The sequence below is a fragment of the Nestor notabilis genome, unplaced genomic scaffold, assembly GCF_000696875.1.
Source record: "Nestor notabilis isolate BGI_N333 unplaced genomic scaffold, ASM69687v1 scaffold2668, whole genome shotgun sequence".
Lineage (NCBI taxonomy): Eukaryota > Metazoa > Chordata > Aves > Psittaciformes > Psittacidae > Nestor > Nestor notabilis.
The window spans coordinates 1-19,819 of record NW_009938534.1 but is presented as its reverse complement, the minus strand read 5'-3'; the positions used below and the strand labels follow the sequence as shown (position 1 = coordinate 19,819).

The 19,819-nt window shown below is 38.7% G+C and overlaps 1 protein-coding gene across 1 annotated transcript in view; it reads right to left on the bottom strand.

The window, feature by feature from the left end:
• Positions 1 to 19,663, bottom strand: part of FAF1 (Fas (TNFRSF6) associated factor 1) — a 164,078-nt gene extending 144,415 nt beyond the window's left edge. Inside the window, exons 1-2 of the mRNA XM_010019353.1 lie at positions 19,625 to 19,663; positions 3,242 to 3,310 (exon numbers count right to left, since the gene is read on the bottom strand). Coding sequence (XP_010017655.1) covers positions 3,242 to 3,310; positions 19,625 to 19,657 — 102 coding nt within the window. The 5' untranslated portion in view covers positions 19,658 to 19,663. The remainder of the gene's footprint in view (positions 1 to 3,241; positions 3,311 to 19,624) is intronic.
• Positions 19,664 to 19,819: the final 156 nt, after the last annotated feature.

Genomic DNA, 19,819 nt, shown 5'->3' with positions numbered 1-19,819 from the left:
AATATTCCTGCACAAGGAAATACAGCACAAAGAAATCCTAACAAAAAACTTACACAAAAACATAGTTCTTGTAGTAAGAGGTTAAAAACTTGTGTTGTGAACTATAGAACCTCTGCTGTTGTGTGTGTTCTTATGTACTTCTCTGTCAGCCTATATCTGTAAGTACTTCCCTGTTTCTGTTTTAGGATCCTCCTGCCTTCCAGCTCACCAGGACTACTTGCTCTTGGTTTTTCTGTCTGAAGTCCCAGGGAAATACCACCACCCTTGAATCTCAGAGTTCAAGAAGCAATAGGTGCTCAAGGGAATCTTCAACCCACATCCCTAGAACAGCCTTTTTCCCCAGACAGGAAAATGGCATTGAGGTAGAGGTAGCCCAAGCAAAGAGCAAGAAAGCAATCTGTTCAAGACAAGAACTTCCTCAACTCCTAGTTTTGGTTTTTTCCCTAATGCTGCAGACATGCCCTGACCTTAGGTTGGTCACATCGTAACAGGACTGGCTTAGCTTTCTAATTCTTATTACCCTGGGTGCTTCACAGAAGCTTTCCCAATCAAATACAGTGCTCTGATTTAACTTCCAAAGTCATGGAAATAAAGGAATCCACATTAAAAATAATAATAATAAACATATCCCCAAAAAAACCTGAACACCTGTATGACAATATTTTACTACTACAGGTCATGTTTATCAAAAACTTGAACCTGAAATAAGCCTCTGAATAAGATGCGGAAAACAGTGAAATTAGAGAAGACAGTGATGATGTTCTTACCATTCACCTAACAGTCTGGTGGTCACAGGATGACGGAGGAGCCCTTTACCAAAATCATCACTACGTCACTACTGCCTTCATGATTTGTGAACCGAGTCCTATAAATTTTGTTTTCCTTACAAATACAAAAAAAAACTCTGGTTCTGCATTGAATGAAACATTTAGTGCCAAGCAGAAGAATTTTAATTTTTAACTCCAAGACTTTCTGGACTTTTGTTTTTGTTTCCACCAAAACAAAACCTTCTCTCCTCCCCAGTTACATGGCAGTGAATCTGCACTTGACTACTGAATGAAAGGTATTAAAAAAACCCAAGCAAAACAGAAACCACCAAAGAACAAAATACCCACCACACATGGACCATGCACTTTTAATTTAAAAAGAAAAAATGCTACATTTCATGTAAGTCATGAGCCTTTTTCATGTTGTTTCGACTTTTGATAGGCTGAAATCCCTTGACTAACAGAGATGTTTGATTCCCTCAAGCTAGCAACTCCTTTTCTTCTTACATTCATGCTTCTTTTGTCTCTCTTCCTTCACTCTTCTGCCTTTAACTCCCTCTTAGATGGGCACAATTCGGTTTTCAGTTCCTTTTTTACAAGGCAGTTGCTTTTAACAAAAAGCAGCCAGTGTCCTACTAATGACAGATCCTTAATGCATCTTCATCACTTCTAGTCTCCCCAATATATTTTTAATTCCACAACTTACCATTTCCTTTTCATAGACACTCCATTCATCATCCGTTTAGTTTTCAAAAACTATGGACCTTCCTAAAGCACCTTTTACGTCCCTAATTTTTTTTCCTTTCTTACTTACCGTATGCCTTTTTTAAGCTTGCATGTTTTGAGTCATTACTACTTTTCCCACTAAATTTGACTTCTTCATGGTTTAATCATCACTAATAAAATCAAGTATTTAAAGCTATTCTTGTATACTTAACTCTCCCCTTCTGCTCATTCTTGGGTCTCAAAAAAAAAGAAAGAAACCAAATCTCCTTAGTTATTCTTAACATTTTTCATCACAATTCCCTCATTCAACCCCCTCTGTGAGCATTTATTGTAAAGCATGTACTTCATAAATCCCCAAAACCATACCCAACTGATTTAATGTATTAAGAACTTTACAACCCGAACAGAATGCAGAAGGCTATTCCTTGCCTTCTCATGAACACTTTAACTTTCAAAACAGCCCATGCTAAGTCACAATAAACTTCTAGGACAAAAGATGATTTTAGTTATACTACTCTCTCAACATACATTTGGGGTTTTCTGTTCGAAGACACAGAAAACTCACTGGTGGCTCATTCTTGCTTACACCGTGACATGTTGCAACATAAAGACTCCATATACTTTGGCCAACATTCATTTTAAACATTTAGTTTCAAGTGTTTGGAGAACATAGTGTTCGTTTACCATAGGTTACAAGATCACACATCATTTTAACTGTTACGCCTTAAAAGAAACAGGCTATTCATTCTGACAAACTCAGTTTAAAACCCCACTCTAAACCTCTGTGATACTTTGTTTGAAATTATTAAAACATAAAGAACACCCTAAACAATATGCTAGGAACACAATGTAGCAGACAGTTGAAACTGTATCCATAAACAATTTTGGAATTACTTTTTTCTTTCTGCTTTTAAAATAATTTTCTGATAATTTGGAGTGCTCCAAAGATCACTCATTTGGAAAAGAAAAAGGAGGGAGTCAAAGGTATTTACAGTTTAAATGAAGATCACATGCTTTTTAATTGTTTGTTCTATTTTACACTTTTAAACATTAAGAAAATGCAATAATAGTTTATTTATTTATCCTGATAACCCTATGCAGAGTTGCTTGTTTTATTGGTTTCCTTCTATTAGTTTGCACATAGAACCTTGCCACAAAGGAGGTGATAGGGGGTTTTTCAGATGAGTTTGTTGGGGTTTTGTTTGTGTTTAACTGTGTCTGCATAACACCAAAACTAATCAAGGTACGGCCTTAACCTCTGATTCAATTCTGCATAATAACTAACAGTAGAAGAGTGATTATCTTGGTTTTAAATTAAAAATAGCATATGTAAGATAGAAGTTGGTTTACCTTCCATTTCTTCCACAGGCACCTAAATCCTCAAAAGTCCTGTGTGTATACACAGGCTGTCTTCTGTAATTGCTACCCTTAATAATACTACTTACAAAATTATGTATACAACTGACCAAAAAGGAAATTAAACCCGATATGAAACATTGATTTAAATGAAAAGAAATCAAAAAGGCATGAAGATCAGAGTATACCAAGGTATAACATGATACTACTCACCATTGCGTTAACTTGGCAATGAGGCTGTAACAGACCAAAAACAGTCTGCATATAACCTGCTTGCCCCAGCCATAAAAGACACCCCCAAATTTGAACTAAAGATAACAGCTGTCTCAGCAAAGTGGCATGTCACTGTTACATGAATTTGATCTATGAGGTCATTTTCGTAGAATACTTACCACTAAATCCCAGTTATTTTGTTCGAGCAACGTTATAGCTTCATCAATATTTTCAATACCAGTACATGCCTACAAAGAAACAGAAGCAGTAAACAGAATTAAAAGCATTGATCAAAATCAAGAGTTTTAATACTTATAATTCAATTAATTTCAGCAGAACAACAGGAAAGATACAGGTCTTTTATTCCAGTTCGGAGAGGGTAATCCAGAAATCAGATTTCAAGTTTTAAACATCAAACATTTGGGTATAATTCCCAGTTCCACCAGAGGATTGTGTAACCTTGAGCAAGCCACCTAGGGAAGCAAGACAAAGTAGTTATTTGTAAAACTAGGGCAACAGTGCTGTCCCATAAAGGTGTGTTGAGAATTCTATGTCCAAAAGTATGAAACACTCATACTACCTTATAAGGGACCATGAAAATACTTCATATTTAAAACGATGTTTGAGATGGCTGAAATATTTTGTCTAGTGCCAGAAACACATATTATAAACCCTTCTGCCTCCACCACCATCACCTTACACCCCTACTCACTCTGGGTGTTAGACTGTGCAGTGTAAGAAGGTGGCATATTTGATCAAGAAAATGCCAACTTACTCCCACATGTACAAATGAGCACCCCTTGTGCAATTACTTAAAATTAAGACTATATAACGAAACATTTACAATCTTTTCCTTTCAGACAAAACACTTGCATGTTGTTCTAGCCCTCTACTCTCAACTTTTACCTAGTTCAATTAATTAGTACAGTAGCATTTTTAAAGTAATGATAACATCCCACAAAACGTTATTGTTAATCGAGCTTAATTCCAAATACAAGGGAGTACCTCTACTCAGCAAAAACCTTGATGCAGCAACCTGCTTTCTTTTTTGATACCTATCCCTTTTCGGCTATACAACTTCAACAGGCAGAGCGCTGCTGTTTGTTCTGACATATATTTGCTACCATTCACGTTGAAGGGTATCAGATATATTTCAATAGAGAGGGAAAATGGAAACAGTCAAGTTTCTTTCTGGAATTTATCTTCTATCCTAATCAAAGCTGTGCTCCGTGTTCAAGCACACAAAAGGAGTTTGAACTTTTACAAGACCTAAAACAAGATCATGTTCCTTCTGCTCTACTACACAGTTATGCAAAAAGAAGTTTACATAAAGTTTGTATGAAACAACATTAAAAAAATCCAACCTTTTAACAGCTGGATAGTGGCATCAAACAGATCAGTTTTCCTGATTCCAAAGATACATAATCTTGTTTTTCCTTTACACAGTAAGAGAAAAAGGGCCCTAGGCATAAAAACAGGTACTTTTTTCTCCCAAGAATAAAAAGCCATCAGGTCATACTTTCCATGCTCTGACTCCTCTCCCAGATTACAAAAATTAAGAAATAAAAAGCAGAAAAGAAATCAAAGGGAAATTCAAGGCCAGTTCTCTCTTCCCAAGTTCAACGTGGAAGAATTCCACACATATGAAGCATTACCTGCAGTATATGTACACAAAATGGAGCAGTCTGAAGGACCACAAACATCATCACAAGATGACATTTTGGGGATTTTTTCTTTTTGCCTGCAGAGGGGAGGCAGCAATTTCTATTGATCCACAATGCTCTCCTCACCAGATTGATTCTCTCTGGAACAAGAGAAAACTTCCACTGCTCACAGCATTTTGTGTTAATACTCAATTTAACCCACTTTGCACTGGGAATGATAAAAACAAAAATCGTAATACAGCTTTGCTTTCAGAAGCAACATTTTGTCTTCTTTTCCATTACTTCTTGCAGTTGCTTCTGAAGTTAAAAATGACACTTCAATACATTCCCTAGCAAGAAAGAAGGTTATATACACCTACAGCAGGTAAGCTTGAGGAGTGCAGAGCTTTGGCTTGTCATTTCTGAAATCCCAAGTGGGTTCACACTACCATAAACCTGCCACTGAAACTGTTGACAGCTCTGCTGTGAAGTAGTCTTACTTTGAGAAAAAAGCTTCGCAGAAATGACAGCCTGAGGTTTTATTTACAGTTAAGAGAAATACACTGAAAAATATGGTCATTGCAAAAATAGTTACTATTTCTCATTTGTCAGCACTGCCAACTTTGCATAACCTTCCTAAGAATCAAATTGTGTTCCAACCTACAACAAAAACTTGACCAATAGAATGTTGTGTCCAACCCTCAGTTCCGCAGATGAAGTTGGGTAGAGGGTACCTAAAATTCAGGCTTCAAGTACTGGGTTTAGTGTCTCCCTCTTCATATCAACCCTGCCGCTCAGCTGACTTATGACTGTCCATATGCCACACTCTTAGCCCATGCTAACTGCAAATCAATTCAGCTCACTTTGGCATACTTTTATTTTGAGATAAACTAAACAAAATTAGCTGACTCTTCTACCAAAGCACACAGTGAAAAGAGTTTACTCTGCTGTGATGAGGCATCAAGCAACAAATTCACTTGTACGTTTGCATCCTTCCTAAGTCTTCTTGTTGATGATTTCCCATCTAAAATAGAACCCTGCTCTCACTCTCTTCACAATGCAGAGTCACTGGGTAACAGGAATGGACAGGTGTAAACACTAACTAAAAAAGAAAAACAGAACTCTTAATACCAAGAAAGACAGTTTTGTTGAAAACTCTTGGACCACTTTTACAATCACTTTTAACACTTGATTTTGAGGAGTTCTAACACAAAGATTCCACTTTCCAGATGGAGTGGGTTTGCTAGTTGTCAATAAAACAGAAAACAAACACTTCTGAACGACAACAGTGAAGGAATAAGTGCTATTTATTAATGTAACCATGAAACTGACATTCCAAGATCTCCCTCAACACCCTGTTAACATCACAGTTCCAGCAAACTAAGATTCTTCAGAATAACATTTCGACATTCAGACAACTACATGCCACCACATACAAATCTCTGCTTCAAGTCATAACCCATCAGTATGACCAAAAAAAAAAAAATCAACTATAATTCAAGTTTGTTTCCTTTTTACTCCATCGTGTCATGCAAGATCAATTCAAGGAAATATCTTCTTTGCATGTCTTTAATCCTCCCCAAGAAATTAAGCACACAGGACAGGTAGTCCTTCGCTGGCAGGTATGACATAACATCAAGGACTCTGTAGCAGCAGATTAGCCCCAGAAAAGCCTGGTATGCTTCTGCCTTTGTTTTCTTTAGGGAAATACACACAGAAAACCAGCAGGTTCTGTAAGCAACAGAATTTAAAAGTCTGGTTCCTCATGGGTTTGTCCCTCATCCCTAATTGCAAGGGCTGGTTTAAGCTTTTCCTATGGCTAGAATATTTATAAGAGCTTCTTTTGATGGAATTCTTTTGATGTTACCTGGCTGTATTTTCATGAAATTTGGAGTCATTTCATTGGACACCTGGGCACCGTAAGTTTGCATGCCTCGCTTATGTAGGAAAGCAGACTAAAAGTCACAGGGTTTACTTATTTACATTACATTTTTTTGCTCATTTTTATGCTTTTCATTCCACCCAAGCAAGAAGAAAACAAAAACAAAAAAAATAATAGGAAAACAAAATCATATTCAATTTTTGCAGCAATAGAAGGGAAAAAATGCCTCCAAAATATAGCAAAGTAGAAGAGCTCCAAAGACACAAAAACACATCTTTTCTACTAAGCAAAGTGATGCTAGTTGAGAAGAAATTATCTGTGATTAACAGATTTTACACAGCTTTATCTTCATAAGAGACCTACTTAATAAAAGGCATTTTAGAAGAAAATTCCTACCAGAATAATACAAACTCTCGATTCAATCAGCAACCAACAAATCCTCGAGGTCATCAAACTGAAAGAAACGAGCCACCACAGTAAAGGTAAAACCTTCAAGGCTCACTGATTCGTAAACCTTTACATCAACAAGATCAAACATCAAAAAGAAAGCAAAAAATATTTCTGAAAGGGAAGATAAAGGGGAAGATCAGATAGAATAGGCTCCTTCTCCAACTCCCCCTCTCCGCATTTCCTCTAAATCTAGGATAGCATTTTCACACTTCACTGCAGCTCCAGAGACTGTACAGTCCCTTCTGTATTTTTTTCAGACCACACAAGAGGAAAACGAATTTGAGGATGAGAAAACTACTGTTTTGCACTGAATGCATAAAATCAGATCCCAAAGATAAAAGCTATTGAATGTTAAAAGAACTTTCTTAGCATCCTGCTCTTCCAGGCCAGGTAAGTGTTTCCATGATGCAGATTTAATTTGCATATTAAAAAATTTCAGAGCACTTCTCCAAATGTTTTTTCTGGTAGCTTCACAGATTAACCATCACCTTAGTGATGGAGGGCTTACCCTCGGAAAGATTCACAGCTAACCATTAGGGGTCCTATTTAACTGGCACAGTAACCTTAATTACTGTTACATAAAGCAAGCAAAGCAGCCACTGAGGAAACAATTCAGTAGGAGAAAATTCAGAGGGCAGACAGACTTCAAGGCATTCAAGACAAACCTATGAGGCACTTCCAGAGAGCCATAATGCAGGATGACAGACTTGCTCTTCTAAATCCCTTGCAGGGTGGTCTGACCCCGGCAGGCAGCCGTAACAGCTGGATCTGGGTTTTGAGACCCTCAATGACCCCCCACTTCAACGGCACAGGCTTTAGCCTACCTCCACATCCCAGAAAAGCAGCTGTCCTCCCCATCTGGCAGCAGCTGCAGCTGAAAACGCTCCTCCGGCACCTGCTGCAGTGATCCAGGCAGTTGTTGCACAGCGAAGCTGGAAGGACAACTGCTGCTCCCAACACAGAGAGCCCGGCTGTTACTGCTGCAAAAGCTGGGAGAGCAACAAACAGCTGTTGCTGACTCAAATACAGAGTCAGGCTACTGTTGCCCCGACAGACAGTGGGTGGCAGTTGTTGCACAGAAGCTGGGAGCAAATGGTATTTGGCAGCAAGGCAGAATTTATATCTCACCTGTGGCACCATTCGCCTTCTGGCGAAGGCAAAATGCAGCAGCCAAAAGTCTCCAGAAGACCACATTCAGCCTAGCTGCCAGTAACTGGATATGGAGGACTTAGAAGTCTGCCTCTCAACATTTTTGTTGAGTAATTCCATATTTCCTTTGACTACCAACAGTAGCTACATTTTCTCCAGAAAGGGACCATCTCTAAGCTAACCCAAAGCAGGCTTTAGCCTAGAACGTTTCACGCAACAGGTTCAGGCCCATTAAAATCAGACAGACAGATGGCTGTGGATTACACTGTGCATCAGTCTCTCCTGTAAAAGTCAGCTGGACAAAAAAACCCTCACTTTGTGCCTAACTAATCTCCACATGCACTCTGCAGTTAACATCCTCTGCTGCAGCCTCCTGCAGTAATTACAGAGTAGATGCAAACACAGGTACCATGCTCAGTTCATATAACCAACAGGATAAGATTGAAGCCGTAGCTCCAAGTACCCAGAACAGCAACAAACTCAGACAACTGATCTCCAGGGCAGTCACACTTGTCAACTACAGACTTTTTCCCCTGTCGCTAATATCGCATCCATCTGTCTCAGAACAAGACTAAGCTACTGTGATTCAGCCTGATGCCTTGTCCTCAGCCATTGAAACAGACTATCCTGTGTTAGATGAAAAAGGAGAAAAGAGCTTTCTGGCATCAGCATTTTGTTGCAACTGTAGTTCAGTCCATCTTTTTAATACTTATACAAAGCTACAATGCTCAAAGAACATTAAGGCAACAAAAGGTTTGACAGGTGGCAATCACCTAGAAAGAGAAGCTTTCACCCCTTGGAATCTCCTACAAAGCCCCAGGAAGCCAGCATTAATATACCTCCATCCACTGCAATTGCACGCACAGCACCCTAGGAAATGCTTACTTTTGAAAGCACCCAATAAATTTTTATCACTAGATACAGCAATGCAACTAGAGCTACCTCTATTCCATAAAGATATATGAGGTTTTAAAGATAAATCAAAAACGCTGGCAGTGAACAAATATTGTTAAAATCAATTGACTATCCCTTTAGTAACTTACTCTTCAAAAGACAAGATAGATGAGGAGCATGGAAAACTCTTTTCAAGTACTGGCCACTCACCTGCTCAAAAAGATGGGTGAATAATTCTATGATTTTATAATTCTCCAGGTCAGCAGCTTAAAAACAAAAAAACCACACTCAGAGCTATTCTTAACAGCAAAAGATGTCCTTGAATTACAACCAGACAGATCATTTCGCAGATGTGCTCCAGCCACCTCCCCTCCTAGGCAGCACTCCACTGGACTTGCTTCACTTTGTCAATGGAAGGACTGATACCAGTCACAGTACTCCTGGTAGTAGTGGTCTCACCAGCACAAGAAGAATAGCCTCCCTCAGTCTCCTGGCACACTAGTGCAACCCACTATGTGGCTACTACTTCTACTAGAAGAATCTTTAATTCCCTTCCTAAGCATTCCAAATAAAAATCAGGTTTCTGGATGTAGGATTTTTAAATAACTCAACCCAGAGTTTCCTGTTTCTAGGGTGAAACATAGTACCTTGCTTCCCTCTCCCATCCCTTATGAAGAGAACAGCTGGGTTATCAAAGATGATCATTAAAAGTCTACAAAACAGCCAAAGGCAGCTCCAAATTGTATCTGCTAGAAGTCTACTCAAACCCAGAAAGCTTTAGGACACCAATTCGTCTATGATATATTAGTAAGTGAGAAAACGTTCTTGAAAATCCCCCACATACATCGTTGCAATAGTAACTACTTCAAAGCAACTGAAACAAAGCATAACACTTTGTTCCCCAAAACCAGGTAAAATTAAACCAATATGCTCAGCCAAGCAAGTAAATGCTTTAGAACCATGATATCAGATTTAGGATACATGTGTAACTCCCCTCTGGGCTATCAAGACATTCAGCACATTTGGACACTCACAACTGAGATTTTTGGTACCTCAGCTCTTGCACCCCAGAGTCCTGCCTGTCTCAGGACCACCTCCACAGACTGCAACACCAGCTACATACATGCCCTTCTATGGCATCCCCTCTCATTCTCACCTTGCAACAACCCTACTGATACAATGAGACTGTTCTTATTATGAGTCATCCGTGGTTATTAAATGAACTTTTACTTCTTTCTGTTTCATACAAACACTTAAAACAAACATCCATGCATATCAACGGAGACATAAACTGAAAGGTCACCTACTGCCAGCATCTAAATGAAGAAATAAGAATGTTAACGCTGTTTTTACACAGCTCAGTAGACCATCTGGTAAAAATCAAGCAGATTCACCAGCTGTTGGCTTAACAAAACCAAGCTAATACACTTACCAGTATCAGAAATCGAGAAACGGTTCAGGCAAATATGCCAGGCTCAAGTTTTGCCCAATGCATTTGAACTTCCACCCCTGACTACTTACAGGTTTCATCGTTCTACTGTTTAAGCACCACCTTAGGCAAAACACTGAAGTTAGGAAGCATTAGTCCTTTCCTACAGGAGGAATGGAGGAATAAAAGAAGAAACAACATTTCTGAAGGTCAAAGAAGACATTTCTACCTATTAGTTACCAAACAGACAAGTGTGACCTTTGCCCAAGGTCTGGGATGACTGCAAGTCTTCTGCACAAAGCAAGCAGGTTACAAAGTCTAAACTGGTAGCATGAAGGTCTAACCACTACTTAGCAGAACTAGCTAACTTGGCACCACACTAACCACTTTCAAACGGTTTCCAGCAGACTTTGAACACTCTCAAGACTCTGGAGCAAATTCTGTTTCCAGAATACCACGAAGGCACATCCCTAGGAAGCCCATGAGCTGAGCCAAGATACAGAATCATAGAATCATAGAATAGTTAGGGTTGGAAAGGACCTTAAGATCATCTAGTTCCAACCCCCCTGCCATGAGCAGGGACACCACACACTAAACTATGTTGCCCAAGGCTCCTAGCCTCCCAAGCCCCATGCAAACACTAGTGTTTAAGCCACATGCGCTACACACAAAGAGCAGTGCTCAAACTGAATTAAAAATCAAACCAAAACAGAAGTCAGTACCCATTAATTAGTACCCTAGACTACTAAAACCATCTTTCCTAAGGAGTGAAGACAGCCTTTACCCAACACCCACAAAAACCTTTCGTTAGGATTCTCTCAAAGTTTCTGTGATTGTTTAATACTCTAATAAAAAGTATCTCAGTGAAGATAAAAACCCCAAGATATCCTGAATCACAGTCATTTAGCTCCAACAGTATTTTATACGTTATCACACAAGAAGAAAAAGTGATGAAAACCAAAAGAGAACTGCACAAGTCAAACAAACACTTTTGCTTACTGGGTATCTGCAGTCAACTCCTTTCTCCTCATTGCCTGAGAAACCTTAAAAACACCTAAAGAATAAATAAAAGCCATTCTCCAGATAAGCACACAAAGAAGAGTATTAATCCATACAAAAAATTTTACTCAGCATTCCACAAACTGTCCTATTTTTTTGGCAAAGAACAGGAACACAAATAATGGACATACTCTTCAAAACATGAAAATGGTATCCAAAATAGGGAAAAAGAACACTCAATCCCAGCAGAGCACAGGTCATACCATAACGCAGGCCAACTAAACTGGACTGGAAAAAAAAAAACATTTCTCTGAAGACATTAAAATTATATAAGCTTTTAAAAGCACCAGGACAAGAAAGTCTGCCAGAGAGGCAGTGGGACCAAAGGAAGAAGATACGGAAGAAGTATTCAAAGAAGGTCAGGGCATATTGGAAAAGCTAAATGAATTCTGTGCACTCATATTCACTACAGAGGAACTTAGGGACCATCCTATAACAAAGCTGCTCTTTACAGAGAGCTCTCACATCCTAAAGTGTCAGTAGAGACACATAGAAAAAAAAAAAAAAAACCACCAGGACTAGATGATAGCTGCCAAAACGAATTTAAATATGAATTTTTCACTGCAGACTGCTCTTTAGATCAACCTCACACTCCCACATTGCTGACATTAGCTTTCTGATGAATTTTATTGGGGTGCAAGTCAGAAAGGGTTAAGATTTCTACAGTTTAGACAAATTCATATACGACCCCATCTTATAACAATCCCATCATCAAGCTCTTAAAGTGCAGACTTCCAGAAACTAGGATGAGGCAAATCCATTCTAATTCCATTTCTTTTGGTTCTTTCCTCAGGACTAACCACTGCTGCAGAGGAGACGTTAGGCCAGCTGGGTCTTTGATCTGAGCTGATATGGCACCTTTGATATTTGCTCACACAAACAACCTGACCTTTAAAAATAAGAAAAATAATAGAGGTGACTCAGTTTTAGAGTTCTTGTCTTTACAAATTGTTTCCTGCTACAGGTAAAATAAGAAACCTGTATAAAATAACTCAAGGGCTAATGTACCCTGTTCTAGTTTCAAAACCTCTCTAAGAAATTCACCTTTAATGAATTATCTTTTGAAAGTATAACTACTGCTGCAGAACAAAGACCTGCTCAACCAGTTAGACATACAAGACCAGTAGATGACTTCTTTGATAGACCAAACAACATGTAATGCATACATTAGGGCTTTGGTTTCCTCTTTGAGCAGTTTGGTTTTACAATTGCATATTACCTAGTCAACTCCAAAAAATTGGCTTAATTAGTAGGTATCAATCCAGCCAGAAAGCATGTCACTTCCCTTCATCCAAATGATGAGGGACAAGTAAAATGTTACGCACTTCCCCAGGCTTTTTATTCTACTTCTTACAGTAGTTAAAAGGACTCATCTCATGGCTGCCCCATATATACACACTGACTTACCCACTGTCTACAAAAATATTAAATCCTATCAAAGACATGCCATGTAGTTCCTTTAATAAGCTATTAACTCTTGCTTCTAGTAGGGAAACACATGAAAAGTAGGCTTGCAATGGTAACTGAACCATAAGAACTGCCCAGATAGACAAGGATATTTTACCCTTTCAGACTTCCCAACACCAATGCAATATTCTCTAGACGAGAGATTCTCAGAACCTCTTAAGACATGTATCAAATCACTCAAATCCTCATCCTCTCCTCTCTCATACCTCCTTCCACACAAAAATACTACCTCAGTGTTTACTGTAAATTAGCCTTGCTTACCAAGAAATATTACCCACATTTTATTTTCAACGTGCCAAATAACTTTCACAGTACCTTCCAATAAAGCATGTTCCTAGCCTCTGGGAGTGCATACAATTAATAATTTCAATATTATAATTAGCATCTGTTGTCATGGCATTTGAAAAAGGATCCTATATCTACCACCTCTCAATCTGTTTCAGTGACCTACTAACCCAAATACCTATATGAATGGGCTGATGGCAATGGTGACATGATTACTATGACGTGAAGAGTCTTTTCAAGGTAATTGAACTAAAGGAACAGTATAAACCTCTTTCTAAAGATGAATTGGTGCTCCACTGGTAAATTATTTAGGTTCTTGCAGCAGGGCTGAAATGCACACAAATCATAGTATCCTCTTTCTTCTCTAAAAACATCAGACAGTATTTCTAATTAACTATCTGCCCTTATATAGGAGAAATTAGCTGGCTTTTCCATGAACAGCTATCAGTGGAAATATCCCAGTTATCATGTTTCTAAATGGCCACCACTCTTACTTCAATTTCTTATTTGTGACCCTGGAATCTATTTGAACTTCAGTTTAAAGACCAGAAAGGTGACTAGTAAATCAAACTAGCTTTGCTCTGATGAACATGAGCTTTGGGATTACAGCCGAGCCCAAAAGTATCTTAAGAAATTAAACCGTTAATGTTTCAGAAACACACAAAAAACAAATTAATAGAAGCAATGGTCTTGGTAGCAGACAACAGCAATCAAAATAACCAAATTAAAATACACTAAGCACACAGTATGTTTCTGTCGTGTCTCTTGACCCTAAGGCCATTGATAGCAAACAAAACCAATCACCTTGCAAAGCAAGAGGTCCAACTACCAGTTCCAATGCTGTCGCTGTGCAATGCACAAAATTGTAACAGGTGATAAAAAGCAAGAAGGATTAAAAGGAATCCTAATCAAAATGCAAATTCAGAGGTCCCCTAGGTATGGGCTTCAACATCCTACAGTGTCCTGAAGTCCTCTTTCTTATACTGAAAAACAACTGTTAACTATTTCAAAATTTAGCTAAGGATATAGTAACTTATATCCATAAAAAAGGTCAAGTGAAGCAGTGCTGAGCATCTTGGCACCTGACTATTAGAAACCTAGCAGAGTCCACTTTTATCTAAAGATACACAGCATGAGGGTCCAAAGAAACAAACCTGTCTATCCCAAACCCTGATTTCTCATCTATAGCACACTGGATCCTTCCAACTACTATGGAGAGAGCTGCAGAGCTCAGTTCAGCTGTGTGCTCTAGGAGTACCCACTGCATTATTATCCTACAGGGAGGCCACACACAAAATGGTTTGGTATGAGCCAGATTGAGGTTTAAACTCAGACAGGTCTGAACACATATAAAACCAGATCTTTAGATGCCTAGGAGACTTTCTGATGAAAATGCAGGCCTCCAAGAATGTTAAACATAAATCGGAGGACACTTTCCAAAAAATTAAACTTTGATTAGAAGTCTCTTCAGCACCTATCTTTTGTTGAGGATCTTCTCCCAAGTGAACTGCCAAACACTTCACAGAAAGTCTGCAAAGAAAGCAAGAACATTCCTTCCTGCTCCAATGCTTTCATGACAAAACACCACCTTTCCTTCCAGAAATCAATATTAAGGACATCAACTTTGCTATTTGTTCAAAACCCCTTAGTGGATGGTTTACCCTTACAGAAAATGGTTGAAACACTCTTTTCAGCCCCAAGCATAAGTCACAGTCCAGGGCAAGATCAAGGATGCTGCACCTGCCTACCTTTTTCACCCATCAAATTTACATACTGGCAGTAACTTAAAAAGTGACAGAAAACCTGAGCCAGCACACAGAAGAAAGCAAAGCTCTCTTAGCACTCCCCCTCTCCCCACCCCCCACACGTGAACTCTGTACAAAGACTGTTAGCCAGTGAATATATGCACAGTGTGCAGAACAGATAATCTTGAACAGGGCTGAAGCAGACAGATGTTTTTCATAACCACTAAAAATAAAAAAGCCTTTAAAAACATATCTTGTCAGTTATTTAACAGCACTGTGTTAACTTCCAAGTGAAAAAGATACTCCAGTTTCTTTGATTTTAGCCATTCCAGAAGGAAAAATAGTTTGAATTATGGTTAAACCTTTAAAAACAAAGGAAAGAAATAATAAGCTGATGTATCAATGCTATGGTTGACTTTATAACTGAAAACACGATTATGCAGCATGCTTTCTCACCTTTCTGTAACTGATGGCAATGAGGTTCTTCCTTCCCAACTCCCCCTTGCTCCTCCCACAAACCTCTGTTTTTATGAAACAGATTGACACAAAGGTGAAGTTTAAAGAAAGATATTTTTATATACATGTGGGTGAATCATACCAAAGCAGTCTGGTACCCAGTGTAAGGAAAAAAAAATTGCTAAAAGAAGAAATACTCACATAACCTTCTTTCACGATGAACATAGATGAAAGACAGAAGGATGAAGAAGACAACTATTAGGTATCTGTTTTTTCGATGAAAGCAAGGATTTTTTAGTTCTGCCATTCTACTCCAAAGCCTTCCCACCCAGACCTGAGCTACTGGGTGGGAAGACTTAGCTCAGAAGACTGAGCTACTTATTTAGTCAATGGAAAATGTGAATTCTATGAAAAATTCCCTTCTGAAGCTCCACGTGCCAGATATTCTTGTAATAAGTGGACACCCAGGAGCTGGAAATTTCCACAATACTCCAGCCTTTAGGCTCTACATTTACAAGTGTTGTGAGGACATGAATAAAGCGGTCCTATAGGTGGACATAACTTACAGTGACAAAAATATATTCTTGACAATTTTAGTCCCCATCCTAGGTGAGGCTGTAAAGCAAAAGTAAAGCTGCTTGCATACAAAAATGTTCACATCTGATACTCCTGCCAATGCACAAAGATTTTTTTTCATTTCTGAATAGTAAAACTATGCCAATTTAATTAAGTTCGGTGCAATTAAAATTTGTAATTCAAAAAAGAAAAAATTAACAAAACCATCTATTTTCTTCATAATGAAAAATGGACCCCAAAATGCATAGATCATTAATATGTTTGTATCATGCACATACCTAGGTATCCCACTGGATATGGAAGACCATTTTGCAGCTAAATACAACAAACAAAAGAAGAACAGAGATGTTGACAAAAATCGGTAGAAATTTTATGCCTTTATATTGCCCAGTATGTTGTAGAATCACCCTTTTACCAACTCACATGCAGTTACCTTTTAAAGAATTTCTGCTACAAACACAAGCCGAAATTGCTGGGTGCTTTTCCTATATGCCAATGACACTTTGTGGAGAAATTCTGAATTGCATTTAGTGAAACAGCTAAAACTTGTTTGTGCGCTCAACTCCACTTCTTTAGCTACTTCCACTGAAAACAATCAGACTACTCATGTATAAAGTTAAGCTTCTGCATAAGCTTTCCTAAGTGAGAGCCTAAGAAGGAAAAGTTAGACAGGTTGCTTACATAGCCCACATGTATGAATACCCACTTTGTACTCCCTGGGTAGCATACAGTAACCTCATTAAAAAAGGAAAGGGAAAGAAAATAATTACAAACCACACAGAACAGGCTTAAATTGTTTTGAGACATTAAGAAAAAAATATTTTGGTAGATCGCTTACTGGGTTTTGCTCTGTAGTCAAAATCTTTAATAAAATTATGCAATGTTTGTATGCATACATACGTATATATACAAAATACTTTCAAAAGTGTTTCCTTTAAGCACCTCAGAGAAGCAACCTGTTACAACAACCAGAGCTAAAAGGAAAAACCAAACACAGTACAAGATCCTGATCCAGCTGAAATCAATGGCTTTGAAAGATACCAAATAAGCCCATGAGAGCTTCATAAAAGCATCAGATATCAGTATAATCATGACTTCACAGAAGTCACAAGTTTTATAATGAGGGAAAATCCTTTCAAGTTTTAAAAGTTCAGACATTGCTCTATCCTTTTTGAATGTAACTGGGAAAAGGCGAGGGTGAAATAGTGATAGAAGTTTCCCTCCCAACTCAATTCAGCAAAGACTAAATGAACAAAACTGCAAATAATAGCTTTTCGATTTTCCAGTGTGCACAACATTCTTCAACAAGATACCTCACACAAATATAGAAGATAGCAGCAGAACTCTGAGAAAAACATTTATTAATTAAAAGGTACAGAAAATACAGAAGGGAAAACCATGCAGAATTACTTTGCAGACAATGTTTTATTTTCCATTTTAAATTCTTAGTGAATGAGTTGCAAATTCCATCAAGTACTTAAAATACCCAAAATCCTTTACCATTCTGCAAGATACAAGGCCTAATAATGCCTGACATTGTCCTTTGCTAATCTGAAGCCTTAGCAGCATGACAATTAACAGGTCAGTGTTTCAGAATCAGGCAGAAGGATGATATGATTTTTTAAAAAGGAAAAAAAAATGGGGGGGTGAAACAGAAAAAAGAAAAAAAAAAACAAACAAAAACTAAGTTGTCTGCTGAAATACAAGAGAAAAAGGGTTCTTTTCAAATAAGCACTATTATAGGATAAAATACTTCCTAGGTCTAGGTTCAAACACATTATGTCATCCTTCATCTACAACTGGTTTCTGTGACTCCACCGCCCTTCTGCAAGCTTGCAATAATACTTACTTGTCTTCGTGGTACCAAACACTGCAGTTGCTCTTATACCTTTATTAACTGGTTTCAAAACCCAAGCACAAAAATATTGCAAAACAGCACTGACACTAAAAACTTGGGAAGTGTATATAGATGAAAACTCTATTAAAATAAAATAATCTTACACTCACCAGCCACTAACTTAATCATTATCTGGGATTCCTGAACATAAAACTGTTTCAGGGAATAGTAATGTGGGATTCCATAAAAGTCTGTCTCCACTAGTTTGAGTGCAGAATCAAGGTCCCCGGTTTCCTCTTACACAGTGTATTGTTACTGGAAGAACTCCCTTATGAAACCCCAGCTTAGAATTGAGATGTCACTCCCTGCAGACACAAAACCACCTCCAAGCACAACAAAATAAAAGATCCTTATAGAAATCTCTGTTAAACATTTTAATAAGTATGAGTGTAAGATAGACAGGTACAAAAAGGGAAAAAGAGTCCCCCGTTATCAGCTGGGAACTCCGCGTGTTACGTCAGTGAGAGATCAGATACCTTTTGTAAAGGGGAATTACATAATGTACACAACAGTCACCCTACCTGTAATTCCAAAGAAACATCCCTGTTAAACACATGCACAGAGCGAATGAAGGGATTACTTTTTTAAGATAAATTAGATAGTCTCACTGCTAGCAGCTGCGAAACAGCCTTTTAAGAAGTTGAACACACAGACAGCAGGTTTACAACTGAACACAAGAACATCCAGCAGCTTATCCATGTAAGAACAACCACTGGAAATTGACAGAGCATACAAAAAAAAAAAACAAACAAAAAACCCACCATGGATTAAAAAGTAAATATTTAAAAGATATATTCAAAGATAATCTGATACCCTTCCACGCTGTTTTGGGCTCTCCCCATTATTTCAAATGCAGGCATCTTCCACTTGTTTGTTCTTAGAGAAACAATATAAAAGCAAGCAGTATTAGGAAGCAATATACTGGACAGATTAACCAGGCTCCTGAACACATCACTTTTATTCAGAGAAAAACTTTATTCTGGGAATGAGATTTAAAAGTTTGAAGTTAAATTATAACCCTTCTGTAGGGAGGAAGGAACATAACAAACAGCTTTTAAGGGCATATTCCTCCTTTCTACGCAAACATGTTGTTGTTTGGGATGGGGTGGGAAGAGTTTTACTGTCATTACAACAGTCATAGGCTGAGGCAACCGTGAAGTTAGTGTTGATGTTATAATGGAAACACCTCTGCTCAGCTCTAATCTGTAGTACCAGTAAGTGATTCATTACAAACACTGTGACAAATCATGAGGAGTGATGAGTTTTGTATCCTCCCTGGCATTTGCCTCTTCCAAGTGAGCTGGCTCACAGCTGTCCCAGGGCCTGGGTGGTTGCGGAGGGTTGGAACAAGCAAAGTGGATGAAAAAGCTTTTTTGTTTTCATTAAAAAACGAAACTCTCTAAGTTAAAAGAAGACATTTTGTTCACGCACCTTGAGAGGAGAGGGCACATGTTCCCCATTTCTGACAAAACAAAAAAAGAAAGAAAGAGAGAAAGAGCAAGAGGCTTCGGAGGGTGGGATTCACCCCCACCACCCTGGACCTTCCCACAAAGAACCAGCAGCACAGCAACGAGGAGAAAGAGAAAAGCAGCGAGAGGCCACGGTTGTGCGGCGGCGGCTTGAAATTTACCTGGAAATCAGCCAATATCATTTCTCGGTCCATGTTGGACGCCATTGCAGCCAGCTGCGTCCCCGGCTCTGCTCTGACCCGCGCACCTGGAGCTCCTGCCGGCGAGGACGGGGCAGGGTGGGAGCTACGAGCTCATCGAGGCGCCCGGTTCCTCTCGGGCTCCCGCGGCGCGACTGGGGCTGCCCAAACACGGCA